The sequence below is a fragment of the Mesoplodon bidens genome, assembly GCF_964165515.1.
Source record: "Mesoplodon bidens genome assembly, chromosome: 7".
NCBI lineage: Eukaryota > Metazoa > Chordata > Mammalia > Artiodactyla > Ziphiidae > Mesoplodon > Mesoplodon bidens.
In genome coordinates, this window is record NC_138164.1 from 3,499,441 (window position 1) to 3,519,298 (window position 19,858).

A 19,858-nucleotide genomic window follows, 5' to 3' on the forward strand; every position below is an offset into this window, starting at 1 on the left:
GAGGAAACTGTCATAACCCGTCCTGAGTAGCTGCCTTGCAAGATGTTGCTGGCTCTCCTCGGGGCCCACCCCCCAGCATGACCCATCTTTGTTTCTAGACCTATAGCAGGATTCAAATCCCAGCAGGCCCCCACTGGTGAGACACCAAGTGTGACCTGTTAGGAGGTGTACTACACTCGAAAAGAACTGCATGATTTTTCCAATTTATACAGACAGAAATCTGGAGAATATGTGTAGTAATACACATTAAGGGTGTGGGAAAAATGGTAGAATTGGATCAGGTCAAATTTATTGATATGGGCCCACTAAGCAGAGATTCAGGATTCAATGTTATAGCTTCAGGGGTCAGAAAGTTCCCTAACTGTTTGTTTGGTTGATTAGCTGAAACACGGACAAGAAGTTGGCCAACACCACGTGAAAATGAAATGCCAGAACTGCCTTGGTGTACTGTAGAGGAAAGTATCCAAAGGCTTATTAGGGAGATTAGAACGTTACAATGAATTTATCACATAAGACCTGCTTGCTCTGTGTGAGGGGGTCCAAGTGACATGCCTTTTGCCACAACCAGGGGAAATAAATGGTGAGGGGAGCCCTGGCATCCTTAACTGTGGTCACTCTTCTCTGTAGCCCAGAAATGACAGCAGGATCTACTGTCTCTGAATAAGATACTTAAATGCAATAGAGATAGTGGATCCCATGGTAGCAGGGGTCAAGTGGGGGCACTTAACCGTCAAAGACAAGGTGGGTGTGATTACCATAGGACAGCCGGGTCAAAGCAGTAATCAGAATAATCTGACTCACAGGGACCTACGGCATTGGCTAGTTGATCATCATCCCTAGAGGAGAAATAGATGGGCAATCTGCTAAATTAAGTGGAAGAACTGTAGGTCAAGTGTATAGAAGTCTAACTTGAATCAACAAAACAGAAAGTGATGCCGCTTCAATCAATTCTCAGACTTGAACGTGTTTCACCAGGGTGACTGTTCATTAGGGAAAAGGAAAATAATCAGACTTTGGGGGATTACTGAACACAGATTCTGAACTGTCATTAATTCCAGGAGACCCAAAATGTCACTGTGGCCCATCAGTCAGAGTACGGGCTTGTGGAGGTGAGATGATCAATGGGGTTTTAGTTCAGGTCCATCTCACAGTGGGTCCGATGGGCCCATGAACCCATCCTGTGGTTATTTCCACAGTTCCAGAATGCGAACTTGGAGCAGACATACCGAGCAACTGGCAGGATCCCCACACTGCCTCCCTAGCCTGTAGAGTGAGAGCTGTTATCATAGAAAAGGCCAAGTGGAAGCCACTAAAACCGCCTCTTCCTAGGAAAACAGTAATCCGAAAGCAACGCTGTGTTCCTGGATGGATCAGAGGTTGGCGCCACCATCAAGGACTTGAAGGATGCAGGGCCGGTGATTCCCACCACATCTGCATTCAACTCCCCTATTTGGTCAGTGCAGAAAACAGATGGATCTTGGAGACTGGCAGTGGATTATCATAAACTTCATCAGGTTACATCTGCTGTTCCAGATGTGATTTCACTGCTTGAACATATTAACACATCCTTCCTACCTGTTATGCAGCTGTTCATCTGGGAAAGGCTTTTTTCTTGATGGCTATTAGTAAAGACCACCAGAAGCAGTTAAGCTGGCAACATGCCTTCACTGTCCTAACTTAGGGGTACATCCATGTTCCAGCCTTACGTCGTTAAGTTCGTCCACAGAGACTTGGCTGCCTTTACCTTCCACAGAACATCACGCTGTTTCATTCCACTGATAATATTAATGGCATTGATGAGCTAGCAGGCTAGAACTGGCAACTATTCTAGACTTATTGGTAAGACATTTGCACATCAGAGGGTGGGAAATAAATACAAGAAAAATTCAGATGCCTTCCACCTCCGTGAAATTTCTAGAAATCCAGTGCTGTGGTGCATGTTGAGATATTCCTGTATATCCCAGGCACAATGCCTAGTGGTCCACTCTGGATTTTAGAGGCAACCTATTCCTCATTTAGGTCGTTACTCTGGCCCACTTCCAAGTGACATGAAAAGCTTCCAGTTTTGACTAGGGCCCAGAACAAGAGAAGGTTCTGCAACCGGTCCAGGCTGAAATGCATGCTGCTGTGCCCCTTGGGCCACGTGACCCAACAGATCAATGGTGCTTGAATGTCAGTGATCAATAGGGATGCTGTTTGGAGCCTTCGGCAGCCCCCATAGGCATTTTTCTAAGAGAAATGAAAGGATATCTCCATACAAAGACTTGCACACAAAAGTTCACACCAGCTTCATCTGTCATAGTCATAAACTTCAAACAATCCAATGTCCACCAATAGGTTAATGAATAAACATGTTATCATATATCTATACAGTGGAGCACACGTCTCAGGTATAAAAAGGAAAGAACAATTGATCCACCTCAAAATAACTATGCTGGGTAAGAGAAGCCAGACACACAAAAATCCATTGTGTATGATTTCATATATGTGAAGTTCTGCAAAATTCAAACTATTCTAAAGTGAAAGAAAGCCTGGGGGAGGGGGCAGGGCAATGCTGACAGGGCAGGAGGCAACTTGGGAAGATGACGGATACGTTATCATGACTGTGGTGGTGGTTTCATGGGTGTATACATATGTCAGAGCTTATCAACTTGTGTGCTTTTAGTATGTGCAATTTATTTTATGTTAATTAGACCTATTAGACCTCAATAGACCTGTTAACATATTTAAATATAATAATTGCATGGAAAAAATGCTTTTATGTTTCCCATTCAGAATGATATTGTAAGTCAAGGAAATACCTTCCTATCATGGTTTGCTATGCAGTTTCTTTGTTTTGCTTTTAGTTTAAAGTCATGAATGAATATTGAATATTATTACATGCTTTTTCTGCATCGGCTGAGATAATATGAATTTTCTCTTTTAACTGTTAATGTAGTAGCTAATGACTATGGAATTTAATGGAGTGGGCCAAGACACTGTACCTTGAACTCATCATCTAATTCTCATCTTCTTATGAGCCCAATGCATCAGAAAGTGTTTTCTATTCAGGATCTAGTTGTTCTGTCATGGGAGAGACTATTAGAACACTTAGTATTTTGTACAGCCAGATGTAGAATTTAAGCCTAGGTCTCGTTAACTTGCAGGTCATTGTTATTTCCATTTTTATGTGCCATGAAAACAAATCTTGAAAACTATTAAAATTATCATTGTCGGGCTTCCCTGGTGGTGCAGTGGTTGAGAATCTGCCTGACAATGCAGGGGACACGGGTTCGAGCCCTGGTCTGGGAAGATCCCACGTGCTGCGGAGCAACTAGGCCCGTGAGCCATAACTACTGAGTCTGTGTGTCTGGAGCCTGTGCTCCGCAACAAGATAGGCCGCGCCAGTGAGAGGCCCACGCACCGCGATGAAGAGTGGCCCCCGCTTGCCGCAACTAGAGAAAGTCCTCGCACAGAAACAAAGACCCAACACAGCCAAAAATAAATAAATTAATTAATTTAAAAAAAATTATCGTTGTCTCTTTCAGTATCTTGATCATCAAAATGTGACCATTCAGAGAACCCACAGATAGAAAGGAACTGTTATGGACTGAATTGTGTCCCCCTAAAATTCATATGTTGAAGTCCTAACCCCCAGTACACCTCAAAAGTGACTGTATTTAGAAACAGGGCCTGGTGACAGTTAATTTTATGTTAACTTGACTGGCTACAGGGTGCTCAAAGTAAACATGATTTCTGGGTGTGTCTGCGAGGTGTTGCTGGAAGAGATTAACATTTGAATCAGTGGACTCGGTAAAGTAAAGCATCCTCCCAGACGTGGTGGGCTTTGTCCAATCCCTTGAGGGTCTGAACAGAACAAGAGGCAGAAGAATTTACCCCTTTTCTCCTGCCTCACTGACCAAACTGGGACATCTCATCTCATCATCTTCTCTGGCTCCTGGACTGGGATTTATACCACAGCTCCCTGGTTCTCAGGTTTTCAGGCTCAGATTAAATTACACCACCAGCTTTCCTGGGCATCCAGCTCACCGATGGCACATCCTGGGACTTCTCAGCCTCACTGGCAACTCCTCGTAATAAATGTACAGCTACGTGTACATATACGTATATGTGTATATGTTCTGTTTCCCTGGAGAACCCTGACTAATACAGGCCTTTAAAGAAAGGGTGACTAAGGTTAAATGAGTGGACCCTAATCCTACATGACTGGTGTCCTTAAAAGAGAGGGAGACACCGGGGAGGCACCACAAAGGAAAGGCACATGTGAAGACACAGCAAGACCGCCATCTGCAAGCCAAGGATAGAGACCTCCGTAGAGGCCAGTCAACAGCTTAACCTTGGACTTCCATCCTCCAGAACTGTGCGACAATAAATTTCTGTTGCTGAAGGTCTGTGGTATATTGTTAGAAGAGTCCCAGCAAACTAGTTTGGGAGCTTACTCAGTATTCCTTATTCCTGAAATGACCAGTTCCTCTCATCTTCATGGGAAATTTAGCCATCCTCCAAGGCCAACTCAAATGTCACCTCTTCCATGAAGCCTCCCCCAATTCTCTGCATTCCCATGTTCTGACACATGTTTTTATAGAACTTTACACATTGTGTCAGTGCCCATCATAGATTGTGAATCCTTTAAGAAAAGCAACCATATAAAATCCATCTTTAAAGTTTCAATATCTGGTTAATGTCTGTTGGATGAATGGATGGATGGATTTATGAATAGAGAGTGAATGAATAAATAATATGCAATTTTCCCTGCTGCCTTCTGGTGGCTATTTAGTTTTCAACACTGCGTCTAAGGCAGGGTGTGAGATGTCACAGCAATGTCCCAGCCCTGCATAGCTTCTTTCAGACGACTCATTTTCTAATTTATGCAAAATGTCCTCCTCCTTTTTTGGTATTTCCATACTTTACTCTCCTCATTATATCATCCATCAACCTCCTGGCCGTCCTCCTCATCATTAAGAACATGTGTACCAAGACCATGGTCCCTCTCCCTAGCTTAGCAGTAGTGACTGCCAATGCTGTGTGGATCAGCCTCTAAAAAACAGATTCAGAGTTCCTTCCTCAGCCCTAATACGTTATCCATACCCTACTTCAGGAACTCACTACTTTGCCGTACCCAGACTTCACCATCACAGAAACGTTTTCATCTGTAGATACGAAGGTTCTGTAGAAAGTCAAATAATGGACCCCCAAAGATGTCCTCACCTTAATCCCCAGAACCTGTGACTATCTTACCGTACATGGCAAAAGAGATTTTGCAGGTGTGATTAAGGTAAGAATCTTGACGTGGGAAGACTCTCCTTGGTTGTCTGGGAGGGCTCAAAGCAATCACAGGGGTCTTTGTAAGAGGAAGTCAGGAAGGTCAGAGTGAAAGAGACGTGACAACAGACGCAGAGGATGATGTAACATGAGGCTGTGAGCGAGCGGATACAGACAGCTGGAAGGGGCAAGAAAGCAGACCCTCCCTTAGAGCCTCCAAAAGGAAGGCCGCCCTGCCAAGTCAGCCTAGACTTCTGACCTCTCGCACTGTAGGAGAATAAGTGTACTGAGTTTGTAGTAATTTGGGAGAGCATCATCAGCACACAAACCCAGGCTCCAAGAGACAAATCTATAACCACAGACTCCTGCTCTTCTGGCTCGCTCCCTCTCTCCCAGGACCCCTAACCCTGTTCTCACAACTCATTTCCCTCTCCTATTGCATTTCCTTCCCTGGACACCCAGACACTGTGAATTTAAATCTGAACAGCTCTCTCCTCAGGAGGTCAAGGTCTGAACAACTCATCCTTTCACTTCCTCTACCCAGACACCTCAAATATCACAGCAAACCAGCCTCCTTCCTTCTTCTCTCCTATACTGAGAGGGCTAAACACCTCGGGAGAAAATAGCTCAATAACACATACTGGCACCACTACAAAGTCGTGATATTTAACCTCAGCTTGGTCCTTGGTCCCCCTTCCTTTTTCTCCATGACCTTCATTACTTCCTTCTAATTCTTGTAGCAATAATTCCAAGCCATCAACTCTTCCCAAGTCACCTGTGCCGTCACTACCCCTCTTTTCCCTGCATTACCATGACTCCTCTTTTTGAGAGAAAATCGAGGTGGGACATGAGCTGCCTCCGTCCTGTCCTCTTGCTACAGCACCCCTGCCTTGTTCCTGCTTGTTTCTTACGACTGCCTCTGCCTAAAAGAACCACCCCATTCCCCTTGCTGTCTGTACCCTCCATTCACCTAAAATAACTTACTTCTTTTTCTTTTTCCAACTGAAGAGTAAACTTTCTATTAAGACTTTAATGGCACCACGCAATTCCCCAGTTGACCACCCTCCTCTGAGTTCCCAGGTTATTGTACTTCTACTGCAGCTAGCATACCCCACAGGATAACATTTAGTTATATTTATCTACTTACGTGTCTGTTCTGTTTTGGGGGGAAAATTAAGCTCAGAGACTGAGCTTGTCTTTGCCAATAGTTTATTGAACACAGGTTCACTGTGGGAATTGCACAAGCAAAGAGCATACAGGGTAATGTCTATTAATAAGCCCATAAAGAAATAACAGACACCAAACAAATGATAAATTACACTCTTGTTCCAGGCAAGGGGAAATGAAAGAAATAAAGACCAAATGTAGTTCAAGCTGTACCTTTATACGAGCTGGTACCTGGTAAAGCCACCGAGAGCTGACTTCCAGCTGCCAGCTCACAACTAGAGTCCGTTGTCACTAGCGTACATTGCTAGGGAACGAGGTGTGGGTGCTGGGGGCAGGCGAGGCTGCTCCAAGGGTTATCACTCCAGGGACCTTCTCACTGCTGGCACCACTGCCCAGAGGAGCACCCCTCTGGCAGAAATGCTGTCCCCTCTCTGCCTGAGACCGCTGCACAGTTTCCCACCACTGCCAGCCCAGAGCATTCTGGCCACGGCAGGAGCAGGTGTCTCAGGATCTCCAGAGACCTAGATCAGCAAACGGTGGCTTTTGCCCACACAGAAACTCTCAGATATTCCTCTAAACTCTCAGTATTTAGAGTCTCAGTGTCCCCCCGCCCCCGGGGTTGCTTCCCCACATGTTCTTATCGATAAGCCCCCAGTGGTCCCTCAGCAGCCGAGCTGCTAAGTGCTTATCAAGGTCAACTGATGAGATGATGTCACAACATACTTTATTCTTATATCAAAACAACTTTACTTCCTAAAACAACTTTTTTGGGTCTTTTGTCATAAAGAAGTGGATTAAGTCAACTTAAGTCACAAACAAGTGGATTTGAAACCATACCAAAACAATATACATGAAAATTACTATACTACCCAAAGCAATCTACAGATTCAATGCAATCCCTATCAAATTACCAATGGCATTTTTCACAGAACTAGAACAAAAAATTTTCCATTTGTATGGAAACACAGAAGACCCTGAATAGCCAAAGCAATTTGAGAAAGAAAAATGGAGCTGGAGGAATCAAACTCCTTGACTTCTGACTATACTACAAAGCTACAGTAATCAAGACGGCATGGTACTGGCACAAAAACAGAAATATAGATCAATGGAACAGGATAGAAAGCCCAGAGGTAAACCCACGCACATATGGTCACCTTATCTTTGACAAAGGAGGCAAGAATATACAATGGAGAGAAGTCAGCCTCTTCAATAAGTGATGCTGGGAAAACTGGACAGTTACACAAAAAAGAATGAAATTAGAACACTCCCTAACACCATACACAAAAATAAACTCAAAATAGATTAGAGACCTAAATGTAAGGCCAGACACTATCAAACTCTTAGAGGAACACATAGGCAGAACACTCTATGACATAAATCACAGCAAGATCCTTTTGGACCCACCTCCTAGAGAAATGGAAATAAAAACAAAAATAAACAAATGGGACCTAATGAAACTTAAAAGCTTTTGCACAGCAAAGGAAACCATAAACAAGATGAAAAGACAACCCTCAGAATGGGAGAAAATATTTGCAAATGAAGCAACTGACAAAGGATAAATCTCCAAATTAATCTCCAAAATATACAAGCAGTTCATGCAGCTCAATATCAAAAAAACAAACAACCCAATCCAAAAATGGGCAGGAGACCTAAATAGACATTTCTCCAAAGAAGACATACAGATTGCCAACAAACACATGAAAAGATGCTCAACATCTCTAATCATTAGATCAAATCAAAACCACAATGAGGTATCACCTCACACCAGTCAGAATGGCCATCATCAAAAACTCTACAAACAATAAATGCTGGAGAGGGTGTGGAGAAAAGAGAACCCTCCTGCACTGTTGGTGGGAATGTAAATTGATACAGCCACTAGGGAGAACAGTAAGGAGGTTCCTTAAAAAACTAAAAATAGAACTACCATATGACCCAGCATTCCCACTACTGGGCATATACCTTGAGAAAACCATAATTCAAAAAGAGAAATGTACCACAATGTTCACTGCAGCTCTGTTTACAATAGCCAGGACATGGAAGCAATCTAGATGTCCATCGACAGAGGAATGGATAAAGAAGATATGGCACATTTATACAATGGAATATTACTCAGCCATAAAAAGGAATGAAATTGAGTTATTTGTAGTGAGGTGGATGGACCTAGAGTTTGTCATACAGAGTGAAGTAAATCAGAAAGAGAAAAACAAATATCATATGCTCATATGCTAACGCATATATATGGAATCTAGAAAAACAGTACTGATGAACCTAGTGGCAGGGAAGGAACAAAGACGCAGATGTAGAGAATGGACTTAAGGACACCAGGGGGGTGGAAGGGGAGGCTGGGACAAAGTGCGAGAGTGGCATTGACATATATACACTACCAAATGTAAAACAGCTAGTGGGAAGCTGCTGCATAGCACAGGGAGATCAGCTCGGTGCTTTGTGACAACCTGGAGGGGTGGGATAGGGAGGGTGGGAGGGAGGCTCAAGAGGGAGGGGATATGGGGATATGTGTATACATATAGCTGATTCACTTTGTTGTACAGCAGAAACTAACACAACATTGTAAAGTAATTATACTCCAATAAAGGTGTAAAAAAACAAAAAAAAAATACACAACAGGGTCTTTCTGGTGGTCCAGTGGTTAGAACCCCGTGCTTCCACCATAGTGGGCATGGTTCGATCCCTGGTCAGGGAACTAAGATCCCACATGCCACATGGCCAAAATGTAAAAAAAACAAAAACAAAAAACCCCCACAACAACAGTGTCTCTGTCCTGTAACTAGAGTGAGTCCCCTTAGGTGAATTACAGTGTCTTGTGTGTCCTGTTATCCCCAGCACTCTGGCAAGATGCCTAGAATATTTTGAGAAATGATAAGAAGGAAAGAAAGAAGGATCTCAGAGATAGTGAATGATGTGGCCAAACAGTCAGCCTCCCCCGCCACGTCCACACACCGTCACCACCATCAGACACTGGTCATGCTCCCACCTCCCCCCAGTGATTAATCTGTTTGGAGACTGAGGCCCTTCGCCCCAGACCCCCAGGCAGCAGCTCACACCAGTCAAAATGACAAGTGCGCTGGCATGTTCATCTGCGGATGCTGCTTCATCGCATCCACTTCAAAATCAGGAAGGTACTCTCGGCTACCTCAGTGCTCCAGACCATCTGGTCAGGTGGCACAGCGCCCACTTACAAGGTCAGTTTCTTGCTGCCCTGAGCATTCCAGATTCTGCTGCAGAGTAAACTTCCTCTCTGAACCATCTTGGGGAAGTCTTCAGACTCATCCTCAGTCCCTCCATCATCCATTTCTTTTTTTTTTTTAAATAAGTTTATTTATTTATTTATTTATTTTTGGCTGTGTTGGGTCTTTGTTGCTGCGCGCGGGTTTTCTCTAGTTGCGGCGAGCGGGGTCTACTCCTTGTGGTGAAGGCTTCTCATTGCAGTGGCTTCTCTTGTGGAGCACAAGCTCTAGGCACACGGGCTTCGGTAGTTGTGGCACACAGGCTCAGTAGTTGTGGCTCGCAGACTCTAGAGCACAGGCTCAGCAGCTGTGGCACATGGGCTTAGCTGCTCCATGGCATGTGGGATCTTCCTGGCGCAGGGCTCGAACCCGTGTCCCCTGCACTGGCAGGCGGATTCTTAACCACTGCGCCAACAGGGAAGTCTCCGTCATCCACTTCTTATTTTAGTTCTTGGCTCGGTGGCAGGGACATTTCTGTGTGATCTTCTAGCTGCCCCTGAAGACAATGGAATGGTCTGGGAGGACAAAGACAGCAGCACTCACTTCTGAGGCTCCTTTTCTGTGAGAAGGAGAGCACCAGCGAAGTGGCCAGCATTCTGGGAGCTCAGGAATGTGCCCAGTTCGCTTTGTGGGCACTTTGATGCTAAATCCAACTTTTGCTTTAGAAGTGATAGTCATGAACTATGCCCCACATCTAAACGATGGTTCCCTTTGCATTCAAAAGAGATCTTTACCCCAATAGCAGAAAAGGAGATGAGAGGAGAAGCCACGATATGCTTCCTGTTGGCACAATTTGGGGTTGGAGTTTGCCTGAAGAGTCCTCTAAATATGTGGGGACTAAGGCCATCATGATGAAAAGCTGCTAACAGCACCGAGAGTGCTGAAGACAACCATGAACAGCCCTGTACAAATGATACACGCCCCGTGCCAAAATAAAAAGGAAAGCCACATGCACACAGAGCTCCCGGGGACCAAAATGCAGAAGGAAGCTGGCTTCACATGAAACTGGCACCAACACTCTTACACCTGGTCTGTGCTACTGACGGATACTTAATTTTCCCACAGGTAATTCCGTCTGTGTGGACAACTGAAGGCAAAAAACCCAAAACCAAACAGAGCACATTCCCAAGCAAATCCATCAGAAGACTGAACAGACATCTCTACCTCTGCTTTCTTTTCCTATATATTTGGGGAGGAAAAGGGAAGAAAAGATGGAGGGGAATAGAAAGGCAGCAGAAAGGCTCCCTTCTCTTTGAGGTCTCCCTTAACCACTACAACCCACGGTGACCTTTCCTTCCCCTCATACGTATAATAATTTGCATTTGACCATATCCCATACTGACGTGCATTATTAAATATTCACTCATGACCCAAGAACTCGTCTCCGCAATTATCTGCAAGGTCCTTGAGGACAGGACCGCTTCTACTCCTCCACACTACCTATCACAGGGATTGAACCTAGCAGATGCTCAAAAGATTTGATTGCTCGGGCAATGCCACCAGCAAATAACCCCAAATCACAAAAAAAGATTTTATTATACGGTATTATGAAATGTTAGGAATAAATCTATCTCTGTGTTAATGCTTTATGCCTTGTATTCAGCAATTCCTGAGCACAAGTTCGCTGAGCTGAGCATGGGTGTTGGGAGAGGGGCGCTGGGGAGTGGGGGGTGAATGTTAAAATGTATCACCAGGCCAACTAAAAAATGCCCACATGAGATTAAAGTAACTGGACTACTGAGTTTGCCTAAATGGTACCCGGTGTTTGCAAACTTCATTTAATCCCTGGAGCGGAAAGTGAGTCTCGGAGGGTCCTTACCTGCAAGCCTGCTCGCAGGTCCCCACCTCTGGGAAGTGGGCGCACGCCTGACTGGTTCGCGCTGTGCGGTCACGACGGCTCCTCACCACCAGAGGGAGCCGGGCCGCGCCGGGCCGTGGGGCGCGCGGCGCTCTCCCAACATGCCTCGCTCCCGCCGACCCGGAAGTGGTCGCCGGTTCCCGGCCGGACGGCCGCTTAGAGAGGAGCCGGGGTGCGGAGCGCAGGCGCCCGGCGGCTCCAGCCCGGCGAGGGACCCTGTGAGGCCGCGGAGGAGACGCCGCTACGTTCACTGCAGGCGGGACTCAGCGGAGCGGGGCGCAGCGCAGCGCGAGCCGTTCCCGGGCGCCCCGGGCGGTCCTCGGCGTCCGTGAGTGTTCGGTGGGTCCACGGCCCTGCCCACCCTCTGAGGTCGCGGGCCGCCGCCCAGGCACCATGAAGTCCGCAGGGTTTTCCTCTAGGGCCGCTCCCCGGCCGGAGGGGGCTGCGGCGAGGCCGAGCCGCCGAGCCACCCTTGTCACTGGACCCTACCTGTAGGACGTCGGGGCCCGCCGCCCGGCTCTCGTGTCCGCGCCGCAGTCGGCGCCCCATCGCCGGCTCTGACATGGAGGAGGGGGGAGCTGGTCCGGGGAGCCCCCTCCCGCCCGCCATGAAGGCAGAGACCGCGACCGCGGCGCAGGAGCCCCCGGCGGGGCCCAGCCTCAGTCACCTGCTGAGTAGCCGGAAGCTGGTGGCCCTGGGGGCCGTGCTCGGCTGGCTCCTGATCATCCACCTCCTGGTCAACGTGTGGCTCCTGTGCCTTCTGTCTGCGCTGCTGCTGGTGCTGGGAGGATGGCTGGGTTCCGACGCCATCGTGGGGCCTTCGGGTCGGCTGCACCTGGAGCGCTTCATCCCCATGGCCATCTGCCCCCCAAACCCCGAGGCCGAGAGGCAGCTGGAGCAGGAGATCGACCGCACCATCCGGATGGTCATGCGGGACTTCGTGTCGTCCTGGTATCGCACGGTGAGCCAGGAGCCCGCCTTCGAGGAGGAAATGGAGGCAGCCATGCGAGGGTTGGTCCAGGAGCTCCGGAGGAGGATGGCCAGGGTGGACAGCCATGCTCTTGCCCAGAGGGTTCTGACTCTCTGTGGTTGTCACCTGCAGAGCTATCTTCAGGCAAAGGAGGCCACGGCAGGGAAGCAGAGTGGCACAGATGAGCCCTCCCAGCTCTGGGAGGCTTACTGCCAGGCCACCGCCCCACATCCTGCAGTACAGAGTCCCAGGGCTGAGGTCGCCTACACACGTGGCATCGTGAATGTGTTGCTTCAAGGCCTAGTGCCAAAGCCCCACTTGGAGACCCGGACCGGCCGCCACGTAGTGGTGGAACTCATTACTTGCAATGTCATCTTACCGCTGATCAGCAAGCTCTCAGATCCGGACTGGATCCACCTTGTGCTCGTGGGCATCTTTTCCAAGACCAGAACTGGCCCGGCAGGAGGGGGTAAACCACTCTGCCCAGCCAGTGCCCGGGAACAGCCCTCAGTGCCCACGTCTCTGCCACTGATCGTGGAGGTCCAGAGTCTAGCAGATGCGAGAGCCCCTTCTCCAGCCCCAGTGCTCCTGAACTGTAGTGAGCCTTCACACCCCTCCCCAGAAGTTGAAGAAGGCCATGAAGCACTGGAGGGGGATTTGGGGGGAGTGCTAGAAGAGAGAGAAGTAGGAAGCAACGCGTCTCACTCCCTGCAGCCTCTGTTCTTGTCCGAAGATACGGAGCTGGAGTCTCCGTTGTCTGAACTGGGCAAAGGAACCATCACGCTCATGAACCCAGGCACCTTCCTCTCTGCCAGGATTCAGGACTCCCTGTGTGCCCTAGGGGGTCCCCAGGCTCTGGAGTCTAAGGATGACGGGGGATCCGAAGGAACTGAGGGGGCAGAAGCTGAGGAGGGTCCAGGAACAGAACCAGAGACCGGCCTGCGTGTCTCCATGCTGGATTCCTGCCCAGAGATCCAGATTGACGCAGCAGACAAGGACGTAGAGCAGGGAGATGTCACCTCTCTTACAGCTTTGCTGGCCAGTCCGGAAAGGATGTGTCCCCCACGACCCTCGTGCTTAGAGAAAGATCTCACCAATGGTGTGAGCTCCCTAGATCCCGGTCTCCCACAGGTACTACTCTCCTCCTCTCCACCCGGTCCCCTCAGCTCAGCCACCTTCAGCTTTGAGCCCCTGAGCAGTCCAGACGGCCCCGTTATCATCCAGAACCTTCGTATTACCGGCACCATTACTGCTCGAGAGCACAGCGGCACCGGATTCCACCCATACACGCTCTACACGGTGAAGGTAACAGGGTTGGAACTATGGTCATCCACTCTGGTCTGGGAATGAGTCGGAAAGCAGAGTCAGTGAAGCTAGTGTTTTGAGGGGGAGAGGCTACTCTTACTTAGTTTGCCATGGTTAATTCAGCCAGCATCTGTATGTGAATGGTCTGAAGCTCATTTGTGAAGCAGAGTAGGCCTCTGTCTGATACCCTCACAACCAATGCTAGAATCGTGGTATACTGAGAGTCATATTTGTCAGTGGTTCCCAATGGATACAGTCTTGTCCAGAGATTCTTTCCAAACTTCTTCCCTGCTAATTTCTTTCTTTTTTTAAGTACTAGTATCTTTCATACTTTTTGTTTTAGGAAGGAAGGTTATTTACCTATATATACCTCAAAAGGTAGCAAGTTCTTCATTCCTAGAGACGTTTAAGAGCAGGAGTAGGAACTGCTTGGCAGAAATGATGTGAAGGGGGTTCATGGATCAGGTGGCTGGTTCGGTTAGAGCAGCAGCTCCCTAAAGCTGGTTTTGGGATAGGCTGTCTCCAGGTCAACTGGAGAGTTGTATTTTTAAAAAATACGAATCTTGGGGCCCATTCTTGGGAAATTCTCATTCAGAATCCGTCAGCGCCTTTCTGAATCCGTATTCTGACAGCAGAGTCTGCAGCCCAAGTGATTTTGAGGTGCAGCCAAGCTTGGGACCGTATCAGTATCAAATAGCGTCCCTCAAGGAGCAGACTGTTCCACAGAGAGCATCATAACTCCCAGGTGCTCCAAGTCTGAGAGCGCTAACCTGAATTCCACCTGCATGTCTTATCTAGAACCTTCCTTCTCAGTACTGGTCTCAGGGACTACTTTGCTCATTTCAGCTCATAAGGAATACCTCTCTCTGCCTCTAGAAAAATTTTAAACACCAGCCTCAAGTCCCACCAACAAGGAGATCGTTTCTTCCATCACTTGCCCGCAGTATAATACCTTAATCAAACAATAACAGTAACTCACTCTTAATGAAAACAAGCACATATATTGTTCTTCCACAGAATTTATTATATCTTAACTACTCTGTCAAAAAGTCTTCCCCTGTAGGTATGAAGTTGCAGCTCTCATGCTGTTCAGGGTGTTCGCTCTGGGGGAACTTTCAGCACCGTTGTCTTTTCCCACATACCAGCTCTCCAAGCCTGGGAAGACAGCAGACTCTGACCCCTTAAAACATCTCTAGTCTCCACATGACTTCTCCTCATACAGATGACCTGTGCTCGGGAAGAAAACTTCAGCGTCACTCCCAAGAATGATAATTCATTTGCCCAAAGCAAAATAAAAACACATGTTCCTTTAATGCATTCCAGGCAAACAAATGATTTTTGTTTATCGGCTGTTTTGGATTCTTTGTTTCTCCCCCAACTAATATAGATAATCACTGCTTGCGTATAATGACACCACGGTTATCCCCTTATAACATCCAACCCCGTAACTAGGGATGAAAGAGGCAGTGTCATTTTTATCAGTGCTGTACCTTCTGTTTTACCCTTTGTCTTTGGGATTTGAAAACAGTTATAAGTAAAGAGAGTGTTTGCAGGGAGAGCTTTGAGATGGAAGAAGGAGTGCAGGGCAGTAAAACTCATTTTTCACTTCCTAGGCCTCGTCTGTTGGGAAACGCATCTCGTCCCGTAATTCACTCAGTTTGAGTTATTCATTACAACTTAGAGCAACAGACAGATCTAATACGTTCGGGAACAGAATAGGAACATCTTGCTCCCTTTACCCCTACTCTACTCTTACTGTGTGGCCAGTAAGCTGATGCAGTAAACAAATTTGTTCACCCGACAGTATGAGACGGGCCTTGACGGCGAGAACAGCAGTGGCCTGCAGCAGCTGGCCTACCACACCGTGAACCGCCGTTACCGTGAGTTCCTGAATCTGCAGACCCGTCTGGAGGAGAAATCCGATCTACGAAAGTTCATCAAAAGTCAGGAGTTACCCCAGCCCCAGAATGCCTGCTTGCTGTTCACATCGAGCCACCCTGAGCTGAGAGGCTGGAGGCCTGTTGGTTTGTGGGGAGGGTGGAGGGGGAGAGTGCAGCCTCAGGGATCCTGTGCTCCCCCAGTTTGCTTTGGGTATTTTGGGTTTTAGTGCTGGACAACGCTAATGACATTCTTTCCGAGGTACTTCTTTGCCACCGAATGCTTTGTTCTGGGGCCCCATCTAATTTAAGCTTAGGAAGGAAACTTTCACAGTCCACTTGTGCCTGTGAGGTAGTGTGAGGTGTTAAATTAACTTTTCCAAATTTATAGATCGATTGCTCTTAGATATTAAAATATTCTCTAGAAATCCTTGCCAGCTTTCCTTTAACAACAGGCTTTTTGGTGTGCTGTTTGGTACTTGTGAGGCACAGGAACAATAAGAAAAGAAAGTTTTACTCGAAAAATAAGCTAGTAAGCAGCTGCTTTGTTTTTTAAAAAAACGCCAGCGATCACTCAAACATTTTAATAAGTTCTGGCATAAATTGTGTATTTCAGTTGCACATTTTCTTTCTTCATAATGATAATTGATACCGAAAATATATGCCCAGTTCTCTACTAAGCACTTTATACTTACCAGGTCATTTAGTTCTCATAACAGTCTATGAGATAGCTACTATCATTATCCCCATTTTACAGAAAAGAAACAAAGAAAGATTAAGCAAGTTGCCTAAGGTCATTACTCTAGTAGGGCTTGGAGCCAAAATTTAAACTTCCGGGCCCTTATTCATAACCACTATAGTGTTTGGCCCCTTATACCTTAATATTATCATTAATAATGAAAGTAGGTTGTCTGTATTATATCCCTGGAGTATATGTGGAACTCCTGAAGTAAAAAAAGTCCGAAGGAGGGGAGGACCCAGGGGAGGGACTCTGAAGGGATGAGCCCCAGGCCATGGGACCCAGCCCCCTCGCCAGCCTCGGGCCGCCTCTCAGCTCCAGCCCACAGGTGAGGGAACACAAATCCCTGGGAAATGCATTCAACAGTTCTATTTTGTTTACATACAGGATGCTTTTTATATACAGTGGCTATTAGTGAATGTTAATGAATTAACTTTGGTTTTTTTTTAAGATGTGAAGGGTCCTAAGAAGCTCTTCCCAGAGCTTCCATTTGGAAACATGGATAGTGACAGAGTGGAAGCCCGCAAGAGCCTCTTGGAATCATTCCTGAAGGTCAGCACCCTCTGCTCTCGTTGTAGCCACCAGGCAGACACCCAAGCCAAGGTGGAGAGAGCTGGGGACCAGAATTTCTCTTTGAAGTCCTTCTTGTGTCTCTTGCAGCAACTCTGTGCCATTCCTGAGATCGCTAACAGTGAGGAGATGCAGGAGTTCCTTGCTCTGAACACAGATGCTCGTATTGCCTTTGTCAAGAAACCGTTCATGGTCTCCAGAATAGACAAGGTACGAGCGGGGCCGCCGTGCTCAGTCTTAGTTTCTCATCAGTGTGGAGGCGGGGGTGGGAGACGCAGCACCCAGCAGTAAGTGGAACACGCACTGGGATTTTCAAGACCTGTTGCCAATATTGGTTGGGTCGTCTACTTGCCAAACGACAGTGAACAGCTAATGAGGATACGATACCACCCCACAGTCGGTGTACACACGTCTCCCAGGGATGTCATGGCGTTGGGATTCCAGGGGAGGGATGTCAGGGTGCTTCTGCGTCTCCACAGATAGGTGGGGCAGGAAGGTCTCTCCCAGAGACGAAGGTCATTCCCAGGGTCGGTCACTCAGGAAAGAGCCCTAAGACAGGCACCGACCTGGACTTAGGTTTGTGTAGTGATTCTCTGCTGGAGAACAGAGTGTGAGAGAACTGTACCTTCTTCAAGATGGTAACTCAGAACCTTTGGAGACTGTAGGAGAAGGACATTTGAGCACCACACTGGAGCCTGTGAGCAGAGGTTGCCAACTGATTTTAGCACCTCCAGGGCAGAAGGCTGAGGTCTCTGCTTATCAGAAAATGCATATGTTTTAAGAGGTTAGAAAACTGACTTTTGTGGCAGAAGAGGCCTCTCCCTCTTCTCATCTAGACTTCAGGGGATAAAGTGATACAGTGGAACTTCATGTGGTGGGAGTTAGGAGACATTCACTGCTGTGAGGAAAAAACTGCAAATCAGAAAGGGATAAACGAGGTCAAATCCCCAGAGTTCCCTGCAGGTGTGTTCATCCATGCTGACGTGTTCCTTCATTGATTTTTTCAACATCTGCCCCATGCATGCCTACTTAAAGCCACATACTGTATGCGTTGCTGAGGATACAGGAGTGAACAAGACAGATATGGACCCTCACCACAGACTACCGTCCTGTGAGCCGAGAGAGCGAGTTGTATTTTCTCAGCTACATTATCCGCATTCACGCGGTTCTCTGTGTTCTTTCCCTGGGGTGCTGCTTGACCATTTCAGCCTTGCCTCGGCTGTGCTGGCTGCGCTTGTGGAGGACTAACACGGAATAAGGTCAAGCAGGTGCTGGGCTGCTCTGAGCCAGCAGTGTCCATTAATGAGCCAGAGGCGCCAAAGGAAAAGTAAACGTCTCCTTCCATTGTGATATTTTAGGGTTTCATTCGTTTGTTCTTTTTTCTTTTTAGCAAATGTCTGTATGTTATTTTCCCATTCTGAGAGATAGAAATAATTCTTACTCTTCAGTGAGGATTGTTTCATTTCGTCCTTGTGAGTAGAGAAGTTTATATCAATTCCAAATTCCTTAACTTTAACCGGAGTGAGTTTTGTTATTCTTTCTCTAGTTAAAGAAGAGAAATTGTTCGAATTAAGTGAAAAACCAGATTTTTTACTCTGTGTGAATTGCTCTGAGCATTTTTATATCACATATGTTTCTAGAGTGTATTTCTTATTTTGTTAATCTTTTTCACTCTTTCTTTTCTCCATATATTCCTATCTATATTCCTTCCACTTAATCACATCTTGGTGAAAGTATTATCAGTTTGGAAATGGAAAATCATTCCAATGTATGAGGACTTCCTGGTGGGTCAGTGGCTAAGAATCCACCTGCCAATGCAGGGGACATAGGTTCGAGCCCTGGTCCGGGAAGATCCCACATGCCACGGAGCAACTAATCCCGTGTGCCACAACTACTGAGCCTCCTCTCTAGAGCCCACGAGCCACAACTACCGAACCCTCGTGCTGCAACTGCTGAAGCCTGCCTGCCTAGAGCCTGTGCTCTGCGACAAGAGAAGCCACCACAATGAGAAGCCCGCGTACCGCAATGAAGAGTAGCCCCTGCTCACCACAACTAGAGAAAGCCCGCACGCAGCAACGAAGACCCAATGTGGCCAAAAAAAAAATCATTCTTCTTTATGAAAAGAAAAAAATTGAAAATGAAAAGTATTTCACCAGCCTGTAGAACTTACAGATTATTATTTATCCCATTGTTTTGGCTTCTTTTCCCATGACATTGTTTGTCTTAACTCTGTGAGGAAGAAGATTTTTATAGCCAGAGAGAAAAGGGGAGAGAGTTTCCACCAAGTCATTAGCTAGTGTCTGTGTGGATAGATAAGGCTCTGCTAGATAGGCCAGCCACCTCCTTGTCCTGGGTGCAGAAAGCTCCTTTGTGGCTTCTGTCTGACCCCGCATCTCTGACCCCACATCTCTGACCCCTGCATCTCTGACCCCTGCATCTCTGACCCCTGCAGGTGGTGGTGAGCGCTATTGTGGACACCCTGAAGACAGCATTTCCTCGCTCTGAGCCCCAGAGCCCCACAGAGGAACTGAGTGAGGCCGAGGCAGAAAGCAAGCCCCAGCCAGAAGGCAAGAAGGCTACCAAGTGAGAAACCATTCCCAGTTCTCAGGCTGATCCCCAGTTTTCAGCCAAAGCCCATTCCCACTCTTAGGCCCTAGAAGAGAGGAGATGGGTCATACCTACCAATTTTTATACAAAGCCAGACCACAGACTGAGCCTGAGATCCTGCACAGGCACACTTGGTGAATGTTTGTCTTGCCATGAGAACCTAGGGCCCAAACTCACCAGGGAATTTTGATTAGAAGGAAAATTCTAGAATATGGATATTCTCCTTTTTTATTCCCCTGGAAAGTTGAGATGTTTCTT

The 19,858-nt window shown here is 47.1% G+C and overlaps 1 protein-coding gene across 8 annotated transcripts in view; it reads left to right on the plus strand.

The window, feature by feature from the left end:
• Positions 1–12,092: 12,092 nt before the first annotated feature.
• Positions 12,093–19,858, plus strand: part of SNX19 (sorting nexin 19) — a 37,153-nt gene continuing 29,387 nt past the window's right edge. For 5 of the 8 annotated variants that reach the window (XM_081240442.1, XM_081240448.1, XM_081240445.1 and 2 more), the window contains exons 1-5: positions 12,093–13,807; positions 15,612–15,831; positions 16,875–16,975; positions 17,084–17,203; positions 19,446–19,576. In XM_081240442.1, coding sequence (XP_081096568.1) covers positions 12,095–13,807; positions 15,612–15,831; positions 16,875–16,975; positions 17,084–17,203; positions 19,446–19,576 — 2,285 coding nt within the window. In that variant the 5' untranslated portion in view covers positions 12,093–12,094. The remainder of the gene's footprint in view (positions 13,808–15,611; positions 15,832–16,874; positions 16,976–17,083; positions 17,204–19,445; positions 19,577–19,858) is intronic. The other 3 variants (XM_081240443.1, XM_081240449.1, XM_081240444.1) reach the window with 2 other exon arrangements.